The sequence below is a fragment of the Meleagris gallopavo genome, chromosome 19 (assembly GCF_905368555.1).
Source record: "Meleagris gallopavo chromosome 19, MGAL_WU_HG_1.1, whole genome shotgun sequence".
NCBI lineage: Eukaryota > Metazoa > Chordata > Aves > Galliformes > Phasianidae > Meleagris > Meleagris gallopavo.
Genome location: NC_139422.1, coordinates 9,431,800 through 9,458,588, shown reverse-complemented (window position 1 = coordinate 9,458,588; position 26,789 = coordinate 9,431,800). Strand labels below are relative to the sequence as shown.

The 26,789-nt window shown below is 46.0% G+C and overlaps 1 protein-coding gene across 4 annotated transcripts in view; it reads left to right on the top strand.

The window, feature by feature from the left end:
- MAPKAP1 (MAPK associated protein 1) overlaps positions 1–26,131 on the top strand; it is an 83,741-nt gene extending 57,610 nt beyond the window's left edge. The window contains exons 8-13 of one of the 4 annotated variants that reach the window (XM_085239383.1): positions 3,546–3,653; positions 4,964–4,999; positions 10,080–10,220; positions 14,922–15,059; positions 24,000–24,097; positions 25,530–26,131. In XM_085239383.1, coding sequence (XP_085095509.1) covers positions 3,546–3,653; positions 4,964–4,999; positions 10,080–10,220; positions 14,922–15,059; positions 24,000–24,097; positions 25,530–25,655 — 647 coding nt within the window. In that variant the 3' untranslated portion in view covers positions 25,656–26,131. The remainder of the gene's footprint in view (positions 1–3,545; positions 3,654–4,963; positions 5,000–10,079; positions 10,221–14,921; positions 15,060–23,999; positions 24,098–25,529) is intronic. The other 3 variants (XM_085239385.1, XM_085239384.1, XM_085239387.1) reach the window with 3 other exon arrangements.
- The last annotated feature ends 658 nt before the right edge of the window (positions 26,132–26,789 follow it).

Sequence of the window (26,789 nt, the reverse complement as noted above, 5' to 3'; positions counted from 1 at the left end):
CGGTAAGTCTATCTGTGATCCTCATTTTATCTTATTAACTTGTTTGCAGATTGAGATGGCTTTTGTTTGGAGTTTTCCTTAAAGCCTCCTTCTCTTTCTAAGTGTTAGTATTTGTTTATTGTGCAGATTCAACCCCTGACCGTGGTATTCTTCATTGCTATTGAAAGTTAATGGGGGAAAAATTGCATTCCAAACATTTGAACCTGTAGTAGCCATGGCTGAACTTAGTTGATCTCTGGTGATCGGTTCAATTTAGTTACGATTTTTAGCCATTAGGCTGGGGCTGAATGATGGTGATTTGGTTGAGGCCAAATGTCTGTAGAAAATTGGCTGTTTGATAAGAGCCCTGTTATCAGAGGGGGATACTTTCTCATTTACATTTAGATGAGTATTGATTATTTATTTACTCAGAGAAGTGAGATTCGTTCCCAATCTTATCTCTCTAGTCTCTGCTTGTCAGCAGAAAGAGAGATAGAGCTCCTGACATCAGCCCAAGATAACAGCACTTTGTAGTGAAGATAAAAGTTGGAATGGGCCTTTTTCTAGTCTTGACTGAAAGGATAAGTTTTAAAAATTAGAACTGATGGGTCATGCTTTCAAAACCCCATTCTGAAGGCTTTGCAGTTTAAATGGCAACAGAATTGGTTTGTTGTTACGTGGATGGCCATTCCCTTTTGTAAGAGAGATGCTTAATTTGATTATGCTGTGCGATTCTTCCTGGGACGCGTTGGTGTGGTGCTGTAGGAAAATAACACTGCAGATGTGGTATTGCAATTTTTCATGTCCGTTCTTAATTCCCAATAAGCCTTCGTCTGTTGTAAGGGCTGTCTTGAAGTAGTAAGGTGCAGTAGGTGCCTGCGAGCAGCCAGCAGTGGTGCAGGGCTCGAGTGATGCTGGTAGGGGCAGCAGGGCCGCTGTGTGGGGACGCCGTCAGTCCCAGTGCTGGGCAGCAGCCGGGCGGCAGCGCAGGCCCAGGAGCGGCAGTACTGGGCAGCCCGGGGCTCGGCGCAGTGCGGAGCACCCAGCAGGACAGGAGCGAGGTGCCAGGCTGCCCCAGGGCCGGGCGTGCTGCTGGGCCTCGAGCTGCCCCCTAGGGCTTGGGGGATTTTTCTCTCACTGTTTTGTGGCTTCTTTCAGACAGACGCTTGGGTTCTCTCCTTCCTCTGCAGAGGCAGGACTTGGCTTTTCCAGATCCTGCTTGCTTTATCTCAGCAGCAGTGTATCTCCCTCCAAGTATTGTGACAGAGCCCAAGGACTGGAGCAGCAGCTCATAGCCATTCCCTTGGTTCTCAGGGCAGGTCCTGCTGCCTCCCGCCCTCCTGCAGCCGCACGGAGCCTTTGCACCAGGCAACAGGGAGCCGTGGAGCCCAGCCTTGGCACTGCAGCCCGAAATGTGGTTGGAATTCCCACAGCCTCACTCTGTTAGGAGGCCGTTAAATCATGTAATGTTTCTGCTACAGTTCCTTCGTTTGAACTCGTGAGGGGCGTCTGCTAGTAAAAATCCCCCACAGAACCAGCTGGATGGTTGCCATCTGCCATGAAGTGCAGGCCATGTAAATGTGCACAGACATGTGCTGTGTATTATTTCAGAGTAGGTACTGTAAAAATCCATGTATACTTTTTTGTGAATTTCTTTGTATTTCCTGTTTTTAAGGAGTTATTCACATAGAAAGTTGCCTGAATTTCTGAGCTCTGTGGCACAGAGAAGCAGTGCTCTGTTTGGGAGCTGAATGCTCTGCACGCAGCTTTGGGGAGACGAGATGGGAAGCTGTAATTGAACGTCTGCTGTAGTAAATTTAAAATTAATTGGCTAACAAATTTCATTTCTTAGGCATGCCATCGGAGGCTAAGATACTTAATTTTCTTATATGTTTTAAATATTTCATTGCATACTGTCATAATTCAAAGTCAGAAGAGTATTCAGAAATATTTTAAATGCTCATAAAGAGGGAGTAGATTTAGTTCATTATTTCAGTTCCATTTTTTTTGCTATATAAAGACCAGTGTAAAGCTGCTCTGTATCGTTGTTCAGCCTAACCAGCCTCGGGCCAGCAGGTTGCTGCAGTCCCCTCCAGCAGCCGCCTTTTCCCCAACTCATGAGCAGAGTTTAAGGTTGGACCCAGCTCAATCTGATTTAAAGTAACATTGTCATCAGAACTTTGCTTCAGAAATTGGAAACACTCCTTGAACTGTTCATAGTTTGCAAGGATTAGGCTCTCAGGACGCTCGCAGCAACTGCACCGCTGCCCATTGCTGTGCTGCTGCCCACAGACAGGAGAGCAGGGCAGAGCTCCCAGCCGGGCACACAGCTCGGGGGCTGGCAGGGAGTGTGGGCTGCAGTGAGGACAGAGCCCGTGCCCCAGCATGATTGGGCTTCTCCCTGCCAGGTCTTGGAGTGGTGTCAGCACTATCTCCTTCAGTGGTGTGGTTTGAGAGGAAAGAAACTGACACCTGAATCTTGTAAAAGACCTGTGACTACAGGAAATGTGTCTGAAAATAACTCTTTTTAAGCAACAGCATCATTACGTGTTCATGTGTGATTCAATTATATGAAATAGATTTATCTTCAGCAGCTGCAATGTTAGTAGTATACAGATCTCTGCAAAAAGATCAAATCCCCCCACTGAAGACCCTTCTTGCTCATTGCAGCCATCCAGCTGCTGGGACACCAGATCCTTCCCTTCAGGCAGCCTGGGTTCCTGGTTATTGAGGGAAATCCTTCATGCCCATCGGCAGTGCAGCCTTTTGAAAAGCCTTCTGTTGGCAGAGGTAGAAATAGCCAAATTGGGTGGAGCTGATTTTCACGGCATAATGCAATTCTTAAAGGAAGTTACAAAAGAAGGGCTATTTCCCGGATATTTCACAATGCTTTGTGCAGACACCTCTGAGCTGTGTAACGGGCTTTCCATGATGTTTTCTAATTGTGTTTGTTTGGCTGAGTCCCACAAGAGGCTTTGGTGCTGAGCTGGAAGAGTCACACACTGAGGTGTGCCAAGCAGCCACAAAGCAGCCATGCCCACTGCCTGGGGTGCTGAGCTCACCGTCCACTTGGCCACCGACAGCAGCCAAGCAGCAACTGGGGATGGGTGTTCTGTGCCAGAGTCACAGAGAGGGCAGAGCAGCTGGGAGCACACACATTGTGCTTGTCACATCAGGAAAAATGCCCGAGTAATACAGCAGAGATACACACTGAGATCTGGATAGGAGTTTCTTAAAATAGGCGGTGCCCTTCTTTTGCAGCACGGGCAATGTATTTAATACAAGCTCAGTTAGCATAGGAATAGTGCAGAAGTTTTGGTTAGAATTTGGTTGGCAGCAAAGCGGGTAGCACTGCCTGACAGCCCAACGCATCTGGAGTATTTTGTCTCCTTGCACACCAGCCTGTCATTTCTCACAATAGGGCCCTTCCCTTTGGAAAAGAACTTTGAAACATAAGTGTCTACCTGCCTTACTTCTAGGGTGTGAGTAATCTTGTGGTAGTTGAACATGATAAGCCATCACTTTGTTAGAAAACAGATGATTTTACAAGTTACTTTATGTTTCAGGTCCTCAGTATCGGCTGGAGAAGCAGAGTGAACCTAATGTCCCAGTAGATTTAGACTGTACCTTGGAGAGCCAGAGCACTTTGGAATTCTGCCTTGTCCGAGAGAACAGTACGTTTGCCCTTTTCACTTTTGCTCTTGTAAATTGCTTAATCTCACATAAGTTATGTATTTTGGAATACAAGCTGTACTGTCTGGGCAAGTAAGTTCTGATGAGATCCTTTCCTGAGGCACTGCTCTGTTATGCCAAAAGAATATTCCAAAGGGAAATGATGGATTTCATACGTTTTGGTAAACAGTCTGCATCCTGTTTATTATTTAATGATTAATCTTTTTTTGTTAAACTCTGCTTTGCAAAGTTATGACCAACCCTGAGAAACACTGGAAACATGAAGCTTTTTCTGTTGCAGACACTGTTCTGTGAATGAAGTGGCTGGCCTGCAGTATGCTTTGCCATGACTGCATTGCTGTAGGAGTCAGTGACAAATTAGAATTTGAAGAAATTGAGCATGAGGCTATAACTAGAGCAGTATGATGATTTAAAAAATGCTAAACAAATAGTCACCTCCCCACCTATGCTAAAATGTTTTTGCTCTGTTACTGTTATAATGATCCTGATACCATTTCCTAATTTACTTCTTTACAAGAAATTATGTGAAACATAATTTAGCAAAGATTTGTGTTTATCCTACATAGATGCTGTTCCATCTTTCAGCCTTTACAACTGTTTTGCTCTCAGTTCTGGTTCGTTTGCATTCTATTTTAATTGTCAAAATTGTGATTGTACCAATGAAGAAACTTTCAGCATTTATGTTCTCAGTCAGGGCTGCGTTCAGAGTATTTACTGTGAACAATCACAGCCATTTTCAAGAAGCAGGAGAAAAATTTCTTGCTTTCAAAGATGAGACCGTTTCTGCCTTCCTCCTATAACATTTCACATTTTGTCCTAGAAAGTCAGCAGACCATCACCGAAGTAATTCCTAACTCCAGTGGCAAGCAAAGACTCTGCTTCTGTGCATGGAGTAGCAAAGCTGCAGCACAGCTGCAACGAGCCCTGTAGTGGTACATCAGTGCTGAGCTGAGGTTAAGCACTGTCTGCCAAAATATTCTTGGCACTCCTGCTTGCTTTCTTCATAAAATGGTTCTAAGAAACTGTCAGAGAGAATGATGCAAGAGGCAGAGAAGTTGCGCACTGTGTGTGAGGAAGTGAAGCGACCGTAGCCTCCCTGGTCCAGTCGCACTCTCCCAAAGGCTGAATTTCCCAATGTCAGCACCCTAGCTATTATTTTGTATCAATTTTTGGCCTTTGAAAAGATGCATAGTCACACTTCAGTAGGTTTTGCGTATTTTGATTTAAAATAGCATCTTTGTATGCAGGGCCTGTAATTAAAAATAGATTTTATACACTACATTTTTAACAGCTTTTTGTGATCTGCAGAGGAGTCCCTCCATGGCCAGTAAGTATTCATACTGATGCTCTGAGCCCTCATGAGCTACTGGGTACTTTGCTTATCAATCTGTCCTAAGTTTGTGAGTTGCTTAGCAGGAGGCACTCACCTACCCTGCCTCCACCCCAACCTGCAGCCCTGGCAGGGCGCACAGAGCCTCGGAGGGCTGCTCTCCAGCTGGCACGTAGCAGGGAGCTCTCGCCTCTGACTGGAGCCCTCCTGCAGCAAACGTTGCCCTTCTCAGTGGGGCGGCACACGTGGGCGAGAGCTTCTGTGCGGAAAACAGAGCTGAGGAAACGTGTGGGGAGTCCTGAGGCTGTAGAGTCAAAAGCGCTGCTAACTCACGGGCTCTCCAGGCCCATGTTAGACAGATCAGCAGAGCCCTGCCAGGACAGGGACTGCCTGGAGCCGTCCTGTCTGCAGGTGCTGGCTTTGATCCCACTCACGGATTTTGTGCCTGGCTGAAAGGGAAGGCTGAGCGGCCACTTTGTCATTCAAGAACAAGTCGCTGTTTGAGTTTGTTCGAGGCTGGCAGCAATCTAGGCAGAATAACAGCTGCTTACGCACGCTCCGTATCTTCTCTGCCATGCTGTAACTGGGCGCTCTCTGAACTGACACCACATTCCCATAAAGAATGCAGGAGGAGTTTCTCCCCCAAAGTGTAGGTGAATTTAAAGTGATTTTCCATTGTTCCTGCGCAGGGGTATATGCGAAACAGCCATGCAGTGAACTCTCTGCACAAACAGATGTTCAAGGACAATGCAGTATATAAAATCAGTCATAATTCATGCATTGTAGTCCGGTTCTCTGAATGTGCTGAGAAATTGGATGCTGTGGTGCTTAAGGAGCTATCTTTTAGCACGACGTTTGAATAGAAATAGTGCCAATTTTGCACTATTAATCAAATAACTTGAAAATTCTAAGTAACATCAAAATGTTAGCTCATGTTGTGCGTTTTGTTTTTAGCTTCAATTATGCTACTTAGGAGAAAACTCTTATACTAACTAATTTTTTCAATCTACCCTTCATAGTCTCATATCCATTCATAAATACGTATGCACATATATACGTAAAATGTCAAATCTCTGCTGGTAAATTAGCTGTCAGTTTCCTCTGGGCAAATAGAAAGTTTATATTTCAGGGTATTAAATGAAACAGAGAACTTTCCATTATTAAAAATATACACGGAGAAATCCCATATCTCTCCAGCTTTTACTAATGATGTTCAGACTAATAAAGTGTTTCCAATATTTAGAACTATTTAACTTGCACTAAGATTTATCTTTAAGCTAAAAGCTGGCACTTTGTAATGTGAAGCGTGTAGTAGCAAAGTATTTATGGCTGATTTAGTTTTATTCTTACCATCTTACTTCTGGAAAGTTCCTCTTTCTCATTTTATCATTAGATAGTAATTAGTATTCAAAGGAAATTGGCCTTAATATATTAAAATTGGTTTAGTGCCTTTAGACCTGTACCAAAGGCTGTGTCTTATTGGAAAATGTAACCGGGGACTCTGTGTATGTAATTAATTGTAATACAATTAAGAACTTTCATTAGGCAATAGACAAGTACATTAAAGTAATAAGGGGACATTTTTGCAGTGCAGTCAACTTTATATTTTGTTATTGCATCAAGGAAATACAGGTTCACTTGCTCTTGAATGGGATTTTCTTAAATATTTTAAGAAGCTGTATTACAAGCAGCGTCTCTATGTTCTGATATTAGAAATGCATCACCTTTAGACATCCCTCGGCTCTTCCAGGAGTTCGTGCCGGATCAGCTTCAGCTTTCAGACGCGTCCATTCCAGGCTCACACCTCTGGTGCCATAGTGTGCCATGTTACCGCTGCTGCAGCTCCCAGTGGGCCGCAGACCCCCGCTCGCCCTCAAGTTGGAGCGCTGGGGATGCGCAGTCCTTGGGCAGCTGCCCCACACGCCCCGTCCCGGCTCAGCTTGGAGCAGCACCACGCGCTTCCTTTGGCCGCTCGTTCCTGCTCTGCTGGTGGCTGAGCTCGTGCCCCGCTTCTCCCGCTGCTGCACCCAGTGGAGGCATTGTGAGCAGCTGCCTCGCAGTGCTTGGCACTTTCTGCAGGCTCCTACCTGTCTGTCCTGCACACAGCTCCGGCTTCTTTTGCAGTTTATTTCACAATCTAAATCTTAATTAGGTAAACTGTTAGCAGAACTGCAGAGCTCTCGGTGTTCTCTGCAAGCCATCAGACGGAGGCCTTTGTTTCTGGCCCAGGCCACGCTGTGTGCCCTGCCGGCCGCTGGGCAGCTCTCAGGGAAGCGCCGGCCCCAGCATCCACTTTCCTTGATTGTCTTCCCAAGCAGAAGCTTTTACATTCAAAAGCCACAGTGCGATCTCCATTACAAATACCCTGACAGGCCTGTAAATATTTGACAGGTTTATTCACAGCTGCTTGCATGTGGAAAATATTTTTACGATTTTTCCCCCAATCAGCCGAGGAGACGGCGCTTCTCCCCTCGCTGAATTCCGGCAGTCTCGCAGACATCCTCGGAGCTGCGGGGAGAGAGCAGCGTGCCAAGCTTTGCAGTCAGGTTTTTCCCTGCAGGGCATTTCTCTCTGTTGTTACTGATATTACTGCTATTATCCAATGCACCCTCAGGGGTCCGGGTGTCTTGCCATCTTTAGACAGATGATCTGTTTTGATGGTGGAGTTTCTGGCTGCTCTCCCAAGAGCAGCAACTGTAGAATTCTGTAAACCTGAATCCATTCACAAAGCTTCATAAAACAAAATCAGCAGAGGTTATGTGATGCACGGAGGATCTGAAATGCTTCCAGCGCAAAATCCTGCTGTTCCCTCACATCAGCCACAGCAGAGCGCACTGCTGCAGCATCACACACCAACACGTTTGCAATCGCAGCAGTGTTTTTTTCCCCTGCTTATGACCTGACAGGCTGCTAATTTCCTTTCTACTACTTTTAATTGAGGTGCGGTGCCATGTGAGAGTAGCCGGGCGCTGGTAGCTACAGGCGGGCAGGGGCTGGGGCGCAGCAGCAGTGGGACCGGGCAGAGCTTTCCTTCAGGAAAGGTGCAGGGCTGAGGTTAGTATGTTCTTTCTGTTTGGTTAGGGAGATGTTAATGATGGCAGAGCGTTAACGATGTCCCCACACTGGGCCAGGAGTGGGAGGTTGCTCCCTGAGCCCTGCCGTGCCATCATCCTGCTGCAAGATGCTTCTGAGAGCACCAAAAAGTTTGACATATCTCAGTGTATCTTTGAAGTACTGCAACATGAGAGTTTGACATGATACATTATGATAATCCATAGTATAGAGACATTAACACAGGGGTCTTTGACAAAATACATTGTAATGTCTCTGAAGGAGCCATTACAATTTATCTTGTCATTCTGGAGCATGGAGTGGTGGCGATGTTAAGATGGCTCTGCATAAATTCGCACGTAGACCATTTCTTTTGATTTTTGGAATTTTTTCAAGCCGAATGGCACAGCCCATGTGTAGCTTTGAGTCCTGTGCCCCACACCACAGGTGCTCCCCGTGGGGCTGTGGGAGCAGTGTGGTCTCAGCCCTGCTGTGAGAATGGAGGCAGAGGGACTGACGCGATGAAATGCGGATCTTCTGTGTGCTTTCAACGTGTGTTTTGACTCATGTAGCAGTAAATGCTCATCTTACTTCAGTGCAGACATGAATGGTATTTGTCATAAGCAATGACGTTTGTAACTGAATTAACAAATAGAGAAGGGAACGCTCCTGGCAAGCTGGGAAAAAGCTCCATTCCTGATGGTTTTGTTCCTTCTCTCTCCTACGTCTGTACTGCTTACAGCCACTGCTCTGACAGTTTCTGTTACTGAAGCAAATGGCAGGTAGGTCTGAAATTACCCCGATACAAGGGAGCCTGCTTTGGAATCAATGCTAGGGACTTGACTCCTATGCCAGGGCTCCCCCCGAGCTGCTATCTTTCCAGAGTAGGTGTCCTTGTTGTCAAGGCCAGGCCTGGGAACTCTCTGCTTCCTGGGAGCTGGAGTGCCCAGGTTGGGGCTGAGGGGCAGCACAACAGCGAGGTGGGGGCAGAGATGGGCAAGGCGTTCTCCCAAGTGTGCTGTGGCTTTAAGGCCTGTACTGAAAGTCCAGCATCTCATCTTCCCATTATTAAAATTTCAGCAAAATATAAAGTTTTCATTAATCTCCTACAGCAAATTTAGTACTCTGATCTGGCAGTCGGTTCAGCTTTTAGGACTGCATTAGCTGGGATATTGAACAAAACGTGTCATTCTTCAGTATCTACTTGAAGAAGCTAAATCAGTTTTCAAATATATTTTTACCACTTTATCTAACAGCATTGGAATGATCATTTAGAGCTGAGATGCTTTATTAGCAGCTGGCATAGAAATTACTTTGTGCAAAATTATGTATTGCATTATAGTAATGTTTAAATTGGTGTTAATCCAATGTCATAAAACAAAAAAAAATCCTTAAAATGTGTTGTATTTTTTCAGTAATTGGTATTTTGGCTTAATGCGATGTTACCTTTTATAAAGCCATACCTGCAGTGGTAAGAAGAATACTAATTGTCAGGAAGCTTCTGTTCAGTGAGCTGAGCTGGGGCAGAGGGGTGCCGGCAGTGCAGAGGCCACAGGGCACCGCACCGTGCTGAGCTGCAACCAGGAGAACCGTGCAGGTGTGGGCACCCGCGGCCGTGGCTGCCACGTGCCCAGGCACTGAGCATGCTGGGGTCGGGCTCAGCTGCTGCTTCTGCACACGTGCTGTGCTGTGCTGTGCTGTGCTGTGCTGTGCTGTGCAGGAGAGCCCACGTGGCAGAGCTGGGGGGTCCCGTGCCCCACAAGGAGCTGACGCTGGGACACTGCACTGCTCTGCACTGGGACGTGAAGTTCTGCTGTAACACCTGTGACAAGCTGGTGGCTGTGTCTGTGGGTGGAGCGTGAGAGGATCCTCCCACTGCCGTGGGCCCTGAGCACTTTCTTCTTTCCTAAACGAATTGGCAATCCCTTGGTTTAGATGGCAGTGCAGGTGCCCCCGTGCAGCCACGTGCCGCCGGTTTGTGTGCCACCTTTAATCTCTTGTTCATTGCTGTGGGCTTGTTTTGCAGGTTCGAGAGGAGAGGAGATCTCAGAGGAGGACCCTCAGATCGACATAGCCACGGTGCAGGACATGCTCAGCAGCCACCACTACAAGTCCTTCAAAGTCAGCATGATCCATAGGCTTCGATTCACCACTGATGTTCAGTTAGGTAAATCAATCCCTACTAAAGTGCTGTGGAAAATTGAATGATTCAAACCTTTGGCCGTATCTAATAGCTAACTGTCCATTTCCAACATTTTTAAGGCATTCATTATCACACTGGTCAGTTTTATTGTGGAGCACATCACTTGAAAGTGCTGCTAGCATTTCAGCAGTAAAAAAAAAAAACATGCTTTCCATTGAAAATAATTTGGTATTTTTATTATCCACCATCAGCTAGCACATGCTTCTTCTGAAGGAAGGCTATTGCTTAATGACCCCATCTCTTTTTTCTTTTTTTTTTTAACTAAAGGATTTTAACCACCAAGTCAAAATTTGGAGTGAAGCAAAATACAGCTAGTATCCTCTAAAGGTGTTGTGTTGTCCTTCTTCACTTTCTGAATGCTTTTGAAAACCTGAAGGCCAAGGGATGACAGAATCTTGAATTATCAAAGCCCCATTACTGCTTTAAAATGATTGAATGGCTTTTTAACTTTGTGTTTAAATTGTGGAAATTTGATTAATGATGGATTGGTGGGTGACCTGTGACATTCCTGCAAATACCGTCCATAAAGAAATGATTCGGCATAAAATATTAGGTGCTGTGGCTTTTACAAAACACATTTATTCTTGGGAATTCAGTAGAATTGTTAAATTTAAGTGCTAGCATTCTCTGTATTGTCCTCTTTACAGTCTCTTCGCTCTTGCATCCTTAAGCACATTATAAACGCATGTCTCTAAAATTTGTACAGGAGAGGCTTTCTTGGTTTTGAGCTGTCTTGTTAAGGAAGGATTGATAGGCTGGTGCTGGAGCAGGACAGCACTGGGTTTGTTCTCTGCTTTTGAGCAAACTCTCGGGGAGTGAGGTTGGCTTCCAGTGAAGTTCGACCCCCCGTGTCTGGAAGCCGTCTGAAATGAGAGCCCGAAGAGGTCACGACAGATAGCTGGAGTTAAATGGGTAAGGGAGAATAGCTGTTAAATGAAACAAGTGGTGGATCTTGTTTTATAGCGATGGAGCTGATCCTGCCCAGTAGTGTAAGGACCATAGCATTTCCCTTCCATAACAGCCTGTGAACATTTGTGCATTCTGATGACAGCACACTGACAGTGGAATTTTTGTATTGTGATTACTGTTTGAAAATCCAAGAGGGCTCAATGAGGTGTTCACAGTCCAGGCAAGCAGCACCAAAGCCTCCAAATAATTGTATAGTGCTGTTTTTTTTCTACTGAATGTTTCTGTGATGTTAAAGGAGCACTGCTGATAAAGCAAGCACCGAGGTGCTATTTGCAGTAACGATGCTGAGTGCTAATGTGTTAATCATCGAGTAACAGACTGCTCCGTGCAGTCTGAAGTATTAAAAAAAAGCTAATTCTCTTTTAATCTCTAATGAGTGGCTGTGGTTATGGAGAAATTCTCCATTGGCTTAGCGGTCGGTTAGCAGTCAGTCACTAAGACTTTTCTCTGTAGCATTTTTATGTGTCGCTGGTTTTATGGTGCAGCCACAGCAAAGCGACAGCTTTTCTGGAGATTCTAAAGCCACAGCATTGCTCCTTATTGGCAGCAATGGTGGTTTGCTGGCAGCACGGGTGCGACAGCAGCACAGGACGGCCGCCCACTTAGCTGAAAAGTGGTGTGGTGGCTGCCTGGAAATGTCTTGTGGCTTTGGGGAAGGCCCCAGTTCCATCAACTGAATGTGAAAGAATGTATAAGCACATGCAAATTCTTATTTTATTTGAATAGATCCCATACTGTACCTTATCTCACTGGCGTGGGGCAGGTAGCCAAAGTGTGAGCTGTGTTTGTGGATTGGTGTCTGCACAGTGGTACTTTTTGAAATGTTTTTAGCTGTCTGAAAAGTGGTCACTGAATCTGATGCAAGATTTACTGAAAATGTGGGGGCCAGCTCGGTCATCTTTACATTCTGCATGGTTCTTCTTGGCAGAAAAAAGAGATGCAAATAGGAAGGGGAGGAATGAGCACCTCGTGAGTGTAGTTTTGTTACAGCTGGAAGCGGTAGCCTGGCAGCTTAAAGCCCACGTTTGTGTGTCTCTGCTAATGTTAGATCATAATGCACGTACAGCAGTGCTCCCAACATTTTCAGAAAGGTGCAGTTGTGGTGTGAAGGCATAAGACAAATTTGTTAGCGCATGGTCGTGGAAAGCTGCTGCCAAAAGGCATTTCAGCGGGGCGGGGGCATCGCAGAGCCAGCAAGGAGTGAGGGCAGAGCAGTGTCACTGGAGTACAGCAGCTGTGACATTTCTTTTGCTAAATTGAATGAATTTTAAAAAATCCTAGAAGAGGTATTTTTGCTCATTTTCTGAGCATAATAAATTTGTGCTGCGATAGAGACTGTAGAAGCCACATACATAATACTGTTTTGATTTTAGGTTTCAACGCACACAGATTGCAAGAACAATAACACAAAAAAGACAGCATTCTTTGTCAGTGTGCTCTTTGGATGTGTGTGAGCTTAAGCCAGTGATGTTGAGATACGGAAATAATGGATGAAGTATACAGCAACAATTTGCAGATAAAAATAATAGAAGTTAAAGTGTATTTTACATGATAAAAAAAAGATGAAAGAGGAGGAAGTCTGTTACATCTGAGACGGTTACAAAATCTGTGCTTGGTGAAGTAGCCTCTGCTGAAAAGATTGATGCAATGGGGAGTGACCTTGGCTTGGAGCAGGAGCTGGTGATGTATGTATGAGCATCTCTCTGCTAAATGGACCCAGATTTGTAGCACTAATATACATGGAAGCCCAGAACCAAACTCAGGATGGCAATAAATCAACAGCCACTTTGGGTGTCATTTCTGGTTTATATTCCACTATTGTTCTATCACTTTAATTCATGTCACTATCATCTGTTCATCTGGAACAGTTTTATATAATTTTCCAGTGGAGTTACCTGACAAATCCTATCAAATTAACAAGGTACGTTAACAATATTGACTGACTGTGAATGCTGAAGTTGCAGGACCATGCTGTGAAATTTTTAAAGGATATTTTCGGGAGTGACTTTTTCTAAAGGACGGGTGGGAGAGCATCCATTGCACGCAAAGAATTTTATCTTTTATCTTTAGAACTTGCCTTGACTATTTTTTTATGCCCTCAACTTCACGTATTTTGATTAAGCTACAGGAAATACCACTTTGAATAATTGATTACTGTGAAATAACAATAATAACTGATTTTAATTAATGTGTCCAAAATTACATTGCAAAACAAAGTGGGCTCCAGACAGAGCGTCAGCCTGCTCCCATTACGTAGTTCTAACAGTCCTTGTGTTAATTAGACTCTTGATACAGTGCTTAATTGAAATGTGATATCTTTGATGTGACGTATGCTTAATGACAAAGTGCATTCTTGGATTACTAGAAGTGGGAGGGAGTTGGTGGCATTGTTACCACCTGTCTCAGCAGCCAGGAGTAAAGTGAAGGTTACCCTGTGTTCAGGGGAAAGGACAGCAGTGGGAAGGCTGCTGCAGGCACGCATTGCCTGCTACATGTGCTTTCGTTTTAGGTGTATGAAGTACTGACAAAGGTGATTTGCAAATTCTGAGGCAGTCACTGTGCTTTAAGAAACATTGACTTTGTTTTTGAGGGTTGAGACAGTTATGACTGTGGCATCCGATGCTTATTTGGTCACACCTCTTTGAGGTTTTATGATCAGCTTCTTTTTTTCTCCTGCTTCAGACAAAGCAAAGGCAATGTATTCAAAAGCATCGTAGCCAAAGCCCTTTAAAAGGAGAAGGTTCTCTCTGCCATTTTTTCTAAGTTGCAAGAGTGAGCTAAAGTTCATTTACTCTTCATCCTCTGCTGCTTCCTTTTTTCCTTCTGTACCATGAGCTTCACCTGGAAGCCGTGACTTTAAGAGACTGAGAAGTTTGCTCCATTCCATCAGCAGACACTGAACAATGAGCTCCTGCCCAGCAGCACAGCACAGCAGTGCCGCGACGAAGCCTGCAGTAAATGCAGTGAGCACCCTGGCAGGCTGCAGCTCCCCGTTACATCCCACTGCACAAACACTGCTTGCAGGAGCTCAGGAGACATGCAGAGGGGTAATAGTGTAGGTATGTTCTACACTCTGTCCCCAGAGATCTGCAGCAGGATGCTTCATGTGAGGCGCACATGTGTGCAGTGGGAACGCAGCCCCAGCCATCTGGGCAGGCTGTGTGGGGCCAGGAGCTCCCCAGCTCCCAGTTTGTGCTCACTGCAGCCTCATCAGAGCTAGGTGCTTTGTTTGTGGGTGTCTGTTTACACAAAGAGCACTTCTGTAATACCAAAACACGTGTTGTCCTTGTGTAGAATATGTCGTATGTGTGCTGCCCAGGAGACGTAACAGTGACGTGTGATGGTGCCTCTCACATATAACAGTGATGACTGAAAATGTATATCTTCATATACATCTTGCAGTTCATGTAGCTGCTGCTTCCGGAAGAGCTCTGTGTGTGCTGAAAAGAAATTTTCCTGTGATATTTTTTTCTCATTGGTGTGCTTATTTCCCAGCAAGGCAGGAGAATAAAATACAGATTATCAATGCACTTTGGTAATCATTTGCTTTTGGTTTCAAAAGCTCCCATGCTTTCAAAAAGCCCAGAAGGGCAATATACTTTCATCCCATTTAAGATTTATAAAGTGTGTCAAATGGCTGATATGAAATCACTTAAACAGATCACTATTGTGGCTCTCTATTCTTTCTCATCTCAGGTATTTCTGGAGACAAGGTAGAGATAGACCCTGTTACTAATCAGAAGGCCAGCACTAAGTTTTGGATTAAGCAGAAACCCATTTCAATCGATTCTGAACTCCTCTGTGCCTGTGACCTTGTGGAAGAAAAGAGCCCAAGTGAGTAGTCCTTTTTATTTATGTCCTCTCTCCTCTCCCTCTCTCTGTGTGCTAGATGCCCAGAGAATTATTGCTGCCATGTCCTTTCCTTTTATAGGTGTATTTTATTCATTATAGAATGTTTTTAATCTGACTTGATTCTGTTGTAGAGAACATAACGCAAACAGATGCACGTTTTATGAGCGTCCTTTTAATGCTGTTTGTGGCCAATGGTGTTGTTAAGTTTCCTGCCTGCTGCCCGTAGCCGCTGGCAGCCGCACCAAGGAATCGCTGGGTAGGCTGCAGCTCAGGAGTCACATACCCATTTCCACATGTTTGTGATATTTTTGAACTTCTTAACATCTGGAAAGGCTTTGAACAATTCCTCAGACACGTGAGGATCTCAGACATGCAGTGAGTGTCATCACAGTCTGAAATTGCTTCCATTGCAGCTGCAGGGTCAGCAGAGCTTTGATTCAGAAAGGCGTTGGCGCGGGCAGCGGCCAGAGGGCTCCTGTATGGAGGCAGAGAGCAGAGCCAGGAGCTGTGCTTATTGTGTCTGTGGAGTAATGAGAGTCTGCATTCCTAAAATTCATTGTAAAAGGCACAAGATAGGCCCTAGGAGAACGGGACAGTGTCTCCTGGTGGCATCAAAACGTAACTATCCACTGTCAAAAAGTAACTGAGATTCAACAACATGGCAGGATTTTATTATGCCTGGGCTTATGCAGGGTAGAGATGCTAAATATTAAGTACTTGTCTGCAAGGTGACAGAGAGAGAGAATTATGTGATACGTATTTACAGAGGTAATGATCTGTTGAATTCTTTTGGAAGAGTAAATTTATAGCTGCCACAGATTTTATCAGCAATTATTGAACTATATCCTTCTCCCCTTCATTACCCTTTCCTAATTCCATATTCTTGCTCCAGTCTCTGTCTTCCTTTCCTGTCTCCCAGCAAGTTTTTATGGTCCTTGGGAAGGTGTGAGCCTGGGGAGAGATGTCCCTGGTGACCAGGCAGTCCAAGTGTGTAGCAGTTGTCGTTGTGGAGCTCTGAGAGATGGCACCCAACATATCTCTGCAACAGATAACTGACAGTCTGCAAAGGCTGTGGCAGAGTCTGTGGTGCTTTTAGATACCCAGCCATGTAGTGCTCAATTGCGCATCAGACCAGTTTTGTTGGTAAAGGTGTAGTTTGCACTTGTGAACATTAACACTTCAAGGTTTGTAGCCACATTTCATTTCAGATGCAGATATTCGTAGTGATAAAATCATGCCAGCAAAATAAGGCTTTATCTGAAAATCCAGCCCTGAAAGGCAGGGTTTCCAGCTTATACTCCCCTTAGCGCCCTCAGCTGAGACCTTCAAGCTGTCCCTGAGCATCTCCAGGACTGTGTCCTTGTGGGATGGGGCTGGGTGGCAGCGCCCTTGCCTCTGCAAATGACACTTGGACCCAAATGGAGCAAACTGCTAACCCGGAGGGAAAGAAGGGACAGAACTGCGACCCTAACGAAGTGCAGTGCTGATGGCAGCACCTTTGAGTGGAGACCCTGAAATGAGAAACCGTAGTCAGTTTTGAGAGAGTTCTGACAGGTTATGCCAAAGGCAACCTTAAAGATGCTGCATTTTTATGTTCGTATTGTCATGTAGCCAGCCGTATGATTTTCATGTTAAATAAATGTTCAACATGGTTTCAAAAGGAGAAAATGATTCCCCCCTGAAATCCGCTGACCTCTTCCAGATTCACCAAAGATGTTCCGAAAGCCATTATTTTAGGTCAGCAGAAGAGACTTTTAGTGTGACATGTCAGAATGATGCATTTGGGGGAACTCTTACCAGCAGATCAGTATCTCTTGAATTTTAAATGGAAAAAAGTTATTTTAGTAGCATAAAGGAATGAAACTCACTGTATTTCACAAGTTTTGTCTGTGATTTTTATCAGCAGAGTGATATATGTTTATAGCAGAGTTTACATCAAAAATTATTCCTGGATCTTCCTTGAATGAATTATTGCAAAGAAAGAGAGGCTGAGCGAAGATAAGGCGCTTGAGTTCTGCAGTATATTTTGTTCCCATGTTTTTATCTCCCGTAACACAAACACGCGCCATTTCGTCTTTCCGCAGTGCTGTGCACACACAGGGCCGTGCGATTACACCGCAGAGAACACAGCGCGTTCTCTTAAACCACCTCTGTTCCAGCCGGAGCAGCCGGGGCCGAGGGGCTGCCGGGCGCTGCTGGGCTGTGAGCAGCGCGGGATCCCGGGAGCTGTGCTGCGGCTGTGCTGTCGCTGTGCTCACGGAGGGCCGTGGTTTGTTCTGCTGCTGTCGTAATTAACGCAGTGTAGGACTCGGCTAGCTCTTACTTTCGGTGGACTAAAGGGCTGTCAGGGTTTTTACTGGTACTTTTCTATGGAAATGTAAGGATAGAAACTATATATAAATGTGGCGCGGATGGTTTGCTTACTTTCAGCTGAAGTTCTATCTGTGATGACAGGTTCATACAGTCGTGCTTTAGTGCCACTTGTGTGTTAAAGGCCCTGACAACCCAGATCCCGTGCTGTGAATGTTTGCAGGCGGGCTGGAAATCGTTCTGGTAGGAGCAGAGCTTCCCTTTCCTGTAAGTTAGCAGAACTCGGAGCTGTGCTCAGTGAAAACAGAAGATGACAACAGAAAGCTTTGGTATCTAATTTGCCATTACTGTGGGTATCAGAGGCAGGAACGGCTGATGATTTTTGTTTGCCCTCGTAGTAGCCCAGGTTAGCATTTGAATTTTTATTTGTAAATTAAATCAGACTCCCTGAATTTAGACAGAGAGAAGAGGTAATGGCCCTGCTGGCTCGATCAAATGCCATTAGAACCTGGAAACACTGTGTATAAACTGCTCGTTTAAATCAGGTTCAGTCTGATTATCACGAGAGATTCTCCATGTTTTGAATCTCGAAAGGAAGCATCCTATCATTGAGAAATAAGATTTAAACCTTAATAAAGTAGTTGTCATTTTTATAGCTGAAAAGAGCTTTGTATCTCAATTAAGTGTACATAATATAAAGTCTTAAGGAAGCAACATAATACGTTTAATACAATTATATCCTTTTGCAATAGTGTAATTTAAAGGAAATCTGATTCTGTTAATGTCTCTTACATTATTTGGACAAAGGATAAACTTCAGTGTCACTAACCACTGCCTTTGCTACTCAGCATCCTGCGCACAGTGCTGTGACCACTGCATTGCTGGGCCGGGGCAGTGCTGGGAGCAGTGCTGGGAGCAGTGCTGGGGGCAGTGCTGGGGGCAGTGCTGGGAGCAGTGCTGGGAGCAGTGCTGGGGGCAGTGCTGGGGGCAGTGCTGGGGGCAGTGCTGGGGGCAGTGCTGGGAACAGTGCTGGGGGCAGTGCTGGGAGCAGTGCTGGGGGCAGTGCTGGGAACAGTGCTGGGAGCAGTGCTGGGGGCAGTGCTGGGGGCAGTGCTGGGAGCAGTGCTGGGGGCAGTGCTGGGGGCAGTGCTGGGGGCAGTGCTGGGAGCAGTGCTGGGGGCAGTGCTGGGAGCAGTGCTGGGGGCAGTGCTGGGAGCAGTGCTGGGAGCAGTGCTGGGGGCAGTGCTGGGAGCAGTGCTGGGAGCAGTGCTGGGGGCAGTGCTGGGGGCAGTGCTGGGGGCAGTGCTGGGAACAGTGCTGGGGGCAGTGCTGGGAGCAGTGCTGGGGGCAGTGCTGGGGGCAGTGCTGGGGGCAGGCCATCCGGTGGCACTGACACCAACCACTTGGGCAGACATGCCTTTTTCAAAATAAATATTTTTTTCTCCATTATGTGTTTTATGACAGCTGCAGAAATTGGATTTATTTGATAATTTACTTGAAACACTGAACAAACGTTCTCTGTGACCATTTTTCTTCTGTTTTGTATGTTTTTCCTCTTAGGAAAGCAGATATGTCTCAAGCACTTGGTCAAAACAGCCTTAATATGAAGGTAGTCTAAACAAAGGTGCTCTGTAGGTCACGGAGTACATCGGTAACTTCGGTTTGTAATTTAATTGCCTTCTTTGCACCTTGCAGCTTAAGATTTCCTCTAAATTCTTATTCCATTGTTGCGCTGGGGCTTAACAGAGTGTTAACCTGGTAATAGGCACAGGGCCTCCCCATTATATGTCTCGCTATCGAGCGGTTCTGCATGACTAGTTAAAAAAGATGGCAAGAAGATTAATGAAAGCCGCCCGGTACAGAGGGGGCAGGCACCGTCGCAAGACTTCCAGTGAGGAGATATTGGAGCTGAACCAGAGCTTGGCTTTTTCTTTATCCCGTGACCTCTGAACCCACCTTACTGTCGAGAGCTGCCAGCAGAGCCGACGTTTTGATTGATGTTGCTACACAAGTCAGTCTTTCCCATTGAATTCCACATCTGCACGAAAATAGCTTTTCTAGCAGTATTCATACTGGCTGTAAGTGATAGCCAAAGTGATGGCTGAAATGCTTTTATGTAGTTTTCATTTAAAGCTAAAGGTATTTGATGTTTTAATTCAGTATCAAGTTCCTCCAGATTATGCATGTTGGGTAGTACTAATTTAATGAATTCATTATGGGGTTGTGAAAGGACTAAAAACGCACAGAGCACGTTGGGGAGGAGCGGGTTCCCACTGCTTGGGGAGCTCCAATAAAGATGTTGCACGGTTGTTCAAGGCCCTGCAGTGGGGCTGGAGCAAAGAGGCAGCAATTACCCAGGCACTGTGCAAATGGTGCACAAAATACTGCGTGGTAGTTCCTAATATTAATGCTCCTGCTGTGAGTAATGCAGTCTCTGAAATAATAGGGGAAAAATCATACATGATGGAAACCTATTCACAGATTCCGCTCAAAGGGTAAAAAATAGATTCAGCAGAGAAAATATTACCAACACCTCGGGCTCAGAGTGAAAGAAACCTCAAAGTGTGCATCAGAAAAATGTGAGTCCAAATGCATGCAGACCTGTGGTTTGCAGAGCAGCAAAATGCCTCAGAGGGAAGAAAGCAACGTGCATATGGCACTCGGTCTCATTGAACTTCCCACCTCTGTCACAGCTCTGGACTGCACACAGGTCATTGCAGCCATCGTGGGGCTGGCAAAGGTCGGAGATGTTGGAGCCCTGCAGCCCTTGGCCTGGGGAGGCACAGCAGGGCAGGGCAGGACGGGGTGCTGCTGGCCCCACACGTGTGGCTGCAGCCCACTGAGTGCACTGCTGCTGAGAAGCCTGCAGCAAAGTCCTCTGGAGCACAATCAGGAGCGTGCATTGCCTCATCCTTTTAACAAATATGTTTTGTAGCCCTATTAAAAGGGGTCTTCATCTATTCTGTCAAAGCTATTCTGCTGGGGTTTTTTAGTTTAATTACACTATCCAATTAAAACTCCTTGCTGCATTTTGATTCGCTTCTCCTTGGGCTTGAGTGGATATGACATTTACAAGGCTCGCCTTTCAAGCAGACAATGGCGTGATTGATGAGGTGCAGACGCAATGAAGGAGGCGATTGCCATGTGGAAACACTGCTTAGTGCATTTTGATTTATTTATCATCTTTTTTCCAAAACAAGGTTGCTGGTGAGAGGTTTGGGGCAACCCTGATTTCCCCTCCTGATTTTCAGTGCATTCTTGCAAAAAAAAAATCTTTATTCTACCTTTGGTAAAAATGCAATGAAAAAACAAAGGGCTTTGAAAAAAAAATCCAGATGTGTGAATCGTTACCGTAACTTGACATAGAAGTGGGCTTTTTATGGACATCTGGAAACAAGGATCCACTAATAGCAATGCTCTGTAGGAAGCCCACAGCAGAACATAAAGACCTGAGCTGTGGGAAGAGTGTTCGTGGGGGGCGGCGGGGCTGCAGCATCCTGCTCCGAACATTGGTGCTGTTTGTTCCCACAGCAGCAGTGTTCTGGAGAACATCAGCTGCCCCGTGTGCAGTCTGCGCTCAGTGTTGTTCCCACCAGTGGTGGTGGGGTCAGGGTTTCATCCGTAGTGACTGCAGTCACCGTCTGTGGAGGAGACCCCCAGCCCGGCTGAGCACGGCTCCCAGCAGATAGGCCCAGTCCAGGCCTGCCTGCACTGCTGCCAGGGCTGCCCCGTGTCCCAGCAGCCCCGCAGTGGCTGTGTGCAGCTGACATCCCCCGCAAGGCACTGTGAGTTTTCTTGTTCAGCCACGCCAAGACTGGTGTTTTGATGATCGTGCAACGTGTGCATTTTTTTTGACTTTCCGGGCTCACAGCATTGTTTTTTGAGGCGGCGGTGTGGATTTAAAACAACAGAGTTCCTACTCAAAGCTTTGAGATGAGATATAGCAGCATTTCATGCGGTGTTTTAACTAAACTTGGCTTTGTTCAGAAACACTGCATTTTGCTTTCATTATTCCTTGCTTATTTATCTGTGCATTTTAAAGTCCTTGTAAACCCTTCTGAGTCTGCAGGATTTAGGAGCTTGATCCTGTTGTGGTCACCATTTCTGGAGTGGTGAGAATGGTCATCATGTTGAATGATGCATGTAAGCATTTTGTTCTTCAGAGAGGTCTTTCTCTCACTATTTATTCCACTAATAACTCTTAATTGTTGACTTAGGCCTTATGGCCCCATAATGACAAAACAATCATCAAGGTATATTGAAAAATTAACATAAATTTGCATTTCCTCATGTTTGTTTTCTGTTTTGTTCTATTCATGAATATTCTTTTCATTCTTCATCTAATTAGTGATTTGATTCAATGCACACTGCTTTAAAGATTGGCACTAATAGATAGGGGCTTTTGGTACCCTCTGAATTTGGGGGTGATGGAAGAGGTAGAATACAAACTATTCCTGAATGTTGGGAATACAGATTGCAGCAGAATTTCTCATTGGCCTCTCATTGACACAAAATCAATGAATCTGGGGGGGTGACGTGCAGTTGGGATGAGCACCACTTCCCTGAACGTCGTCAGGAAAATCGGGGTGCAGCCATGAGCAGCAGAGGTGCCCGTGGCCGTGCTGCCCGTCCCGCCAGCTGTGCATCCCCAGCGCAGTTACCTGCAGTGCTCCTGCTGCGTGCCTGGCAGTGGCTGAAAACCTGAGTTTCTTTCCTTAAATGTTTTACCAGATAAACATAGTTTAAAATAATCCATATTTTCCACCATGCAGCCAGTAAAATCTGATTGCAAGGTATTAAAATGTCCCTGTTGGTCCCCTTCTGCCTTCAGCCGCCCGGCACAGGCGACGTGTGTAAGCTGTCTGTGGTCCCGATGACAGACAGCTGCTGGAGCTGAACGGCTGTGTTCCAAACACAGACTGAGGACGCACTGCTCGTGCAGGAGTCATTGTGGTGATGTTGTTGGTACAAGATCTGCATTTGTTTTAACTCTGCCATCGTGTATAGTAGAATCCTGCTGCTGTTTGCTGCCAGATATTCTTGTATGGAAATATAAAACCATTGAAGTTCCTATTGATCTCTGAATTGTCAGAGGTGGTGCTCTATTGGAAAGTGGTACATCACACATTTAAGCACTCTTGGAAATGGAAATCAATCTCACAATTCATAAATTCCATCTGGCTGGAACAGTAGCAGAGCAAAGTGCCAGTTATGATTTCAATGAACTAATATTTCATGCTGTAAATAGTGTGATGTGGACATGAGAGCACATAAACATAATACTGTAACAGAGTTTCTAAAGAAAAGTCTTTTTAGCCTCTTTCCACAACATCATGTGCCACGTGCAGGGCTCGTCCTGCTCCGTGCTGGGGCATTGCAGGGCAGTTCAACTCAGGGGCTGGGGCTGAACAGCTGCTGTCTTGGGCAGGGATACAGGGATGTGGGGACACAGGGATGCTGCCCTAGCAAGGGTTGTCTCCAGGCTGCCGGAGGGACCGCAGCAGAGTGAGCTCTGCCTCCTGCCATGGGATGCAGCAGAATTGGTATTGGCATCTGTAGCTCTAATTGTCTTCAAAACAGCTGACTCGATACAATCCTAAAACAAGTGTTGGAAATGAACTTCTGTGTTCTGCCTCTGTCAGCTGCATAACTGCTTCTGCCAGAAAGGAGGAGTAAATCACAGCTTTAAAGGAAAGATGGGGATCCTGGGAGGGTTCCTTCGTTGGGCATGACGAAAGCTGTGGTCTCCCTTAATTTTTGTGCTAATTTCTCACTCCGTGGCTCCGTGCCCCACCCCCCCCGGTGATGTGTGGCTGAGAAGCAGGCGGTCAGCACGCTGCCCATCATTCCCTCCACCCAGGATGCAGGGGCTGCCCTCAGCATGCCTCAGCAGCACTGCACACCCTGCTCACAACACCACACACCCAGCCCTGCAGCTGCTCCGGCACTGCTGCCCATGGCAGCCCCAGCTCTGTCTCGTTGGGGTCAGCGGTCACTGCCACCCTCTGCTGGGGTCTGAGCAGCGGGGAAGCTTGCCAGCAGAGCACCTCACAGACAAAAACTGCAGTTCTGTGTTAGTTTTTGATTGTTCTGCTTGCAGGGAGAGGTGCCTGGTTTCTTCGTACCCTTGCTACATTCCTTTGTATTTTACAGCGACATTTTCCTTTGCCTTAGCAAGAGTAGGTTTGGGTATTATTCTGGGGAGGGGATTTTATGATAATTCCGGGATTAATTGGCCTTTTATCTTAAATATAGCACTTCTATGTGTGATGGTTACACTGTGAATCGCTAGGTGAGCTGTTGCAGCGTGGCAGTGCGAGCGCTGCGGCCGTGGGCTGGCTGTGAGCTCACTGACCATCTGATAGATGTTTGCATTTCCTGCAGCAGGAATGTGATGGGAAAATGAACTTTATTGAAAGAGTTCAGCTGCTCCTGTAAGCCACCACTTGCCTTAAATTGAAATGACACGAGAAGCCTGTCAGCATTTCATTGCTCCCTTCTGTTGTGCTGATGGTATGCTAAGATCACCATCTGTGTTTTGCTTCTGTCAGGCACACAGCTCGGCAGAAAACTTTAGAGAAATATTCTGAACCTTTTTTCTTATCTTTGCAGGTCATGCAATATTTAAACTTACATATCTAAGCAATCACGACTACAAACACCTGTACTTTGAATCAGATGCTGCTACTGTCAATGAAATTGTACTGAAGGTGAGTATTAAATTTTAACGTGACCCAAAATTCTGAGTGTTGTACCACTTGTTAGACATGGAAGTCTTCAGGAGGATCTGAAATACGGGCAAGGCGCAGCACCTGTGGGGCACTTGGGTCCTCCACGCTCCCTGGGCTGGGTTTCGGTCAGGAATTGACACTGCAGGGACCACAGGGCACACATGGAACACACAGGGCTGCGCAGTGTCGGTGCAGCTCGAGCAGAGCAGAGCTGGGCTGGGGCAGTGCTGAGTGCAGCAGAAGGACTGCTTCCCCCACGGGCACTCGCCCAGAATTGCTTGCTTCTCCCACAGCTCATTGATGTACATATTGATCTACTTCCTGAAACAAATTGGAAGATTAAACTTAATTTTCTGCGATCTAGTATCTTATATCAATTCAAAATCAAAAAAACAGTAATTTTAGGAATCCACCCGTTACTTTTGCTTTGCTGTGTGAAGTGCACAGGACTGCTGAGTGACCGACCTGCTGCAATGCTGTTGCTGGCAGCTAAGCTCTTAGTCCGGCAGGCTCCTCTGCTCCCACTTCATCTGCGGAGTCTCCAGAGCACCTGGCAGAGCCAAACTGCTCATACAAGAAGGCTGAAAAAGGTTTTGCTCTGAGTAACAAGAATATTCAGGGGAGAAACATTACCAAACAGTGCTTTTTTCTTACCTTGCAAATTGTTTATACAAAACACTTCTAGGTTTTTGTGTAAGTTACCAGTTTATTTTCAATTCCATCAGCATTAAGAGATATAGAGAAATCAGACTTTTCAAATTAGGCTTTTTACATGATCAAGTGCAAGACACCGAGGCTTTATTGACCATGAAAACTCCCTATATTTCTACGCCTTAAGCTGTAATATGCAATGAAAGTGAAACACTCTACAGTGCATAAAATCGTGCAAGTTTTAAGCCACAGCATATTAACCAGCTAATGGCGGACCAAAGGGCATTTTTATCTTTTTGATTCTTGCATTAACCTTCCATTAAAATTATCTATGTGATTATCACAAAGCACTGGAGATAATAAATTTAGAGAATAGCAGGCTTGTTAAATATCATTTAAAAATGCTTTCATCAAGTAAAATATGCCAAAACACAGGGAAACTCTGAGATTAGCTGAGTATGCAAACATCATAATGGAGGTATTATTTTTATTAAAGCTGATAAAATCTTTTATTGAAGCCCATTACCACTCCAGAGCAGCACAGCGGCCGCAGGACGTGCTGTGTTGGGGGACAGAGCTGCTCGGCCCCTCCTGCCCAGACGCAGGGACGGGGGCAGAGCTGGGGGTGGCCCACATGGAGGGCCGTTCCTGCTGCAGTTTTGCCCTTTTCCTGTCGCCCTGTTGGAGGTGCGAGGGTCCGTGCCCTCCCAGGGCTGCATGCCAAAGCACCACTGCAGCGAAATCCTTCCGTGTCTTGCAGGTTAACTATATTCTGGAATCGCGAGCAAGTACAGCCAGAGCAGAATATTTTGCTCAGAAACAAAGAAAACTGAACAGGAGAACAAGCTTTAGCTTCCAGAAGGAGAAGAAATCGGGACAGCAGTAGCACTGGGCCTCGAACAGAGCCTGACCGCCGTGTTCGGGGCGGGGGCTGCCGGTGGCCGGGGCAGAGCGGCGGAGCTCCAGCTGCTGATGGCAGGAGCGGCCAGGGAGGACATTGGCAGGACCCCATGTCTGGTGGCTGTAGGATGATCCCTCCTTGGTGAGGGGAGGTCTCCCCTGTGACACAAATAAAGAGCCATATCAGCCGGAAAGAAGACTGTTACGCTTCAGGTTCCTTTGATTAGAAATAAGAGAATGACGTAGACTGGCATCATTTAATTACTGTATTATGTACAATCACAAGAAGAGATGTGATTACATATTATTTCACAGCCTGGTTAAAATAAATTATATACATCTGTAATACACCCACGTACACACAGGTATTGCTTGTGACATGATCAAATTTCTAAAAACAAAATGTAGGACAAATGTATCCATTTTTACTATTAATAAACAGATGTAATCTTTTTCAAGGTCCATCTGATGCACAGTTCTTTTGGGGGGAGGCTGCAGTCCCAGATGGTTGCGCTTCTGTTGCTGACGTGCAGGAGGCAACTGTGAGCCAGGAGCAGCAGCCATGGCAGAGCGACTGGTGGGGGAGCGCTGAGGCAGTTCAGGTCTCTTTTGCTTCGTTCTTTTCAAAACAGGTTTCTGTAACTGCTCCTCAGCTTTGCATCCCCTCTGTGGAAGGCACTTCCTGCAGCCAGCACCAACGCAGCATCTGCAGCCTGAGGAGAACAGGGCCCAGCGCTGAGGCCACGGCTGGCACCCGGTGCTGGGGGTGCCCCTCCTCCTTACTGTTGTTCTCTAGGAATAAAAACAGAGACCTGCTTTGTACTGGGACTTGTGACTGTGCTGGCCTTGTCTGTCTTTAACATATCAGGGAACACATGAATGGGATTTCAGGGAATCAGAGCTGCATTTTGGTTCCACTCACCAGAGGTGTCTTTCACAAATCTCTCTAAGCTGCTGATGCTGGAGCCCTGTGCTGCAGCCGTGGGTTTGTACCATGCTGCACCCACAGCCCTGCGAGCTGCTCAGAGCCCGGCTGGCAGCGCGGGCTGTGTGGGATCGTGGGGCTGTGTGGAGCTGTGTGCCCTCCCAGCTGTGCTGCAGCACCACCTCCAGCAGTGCG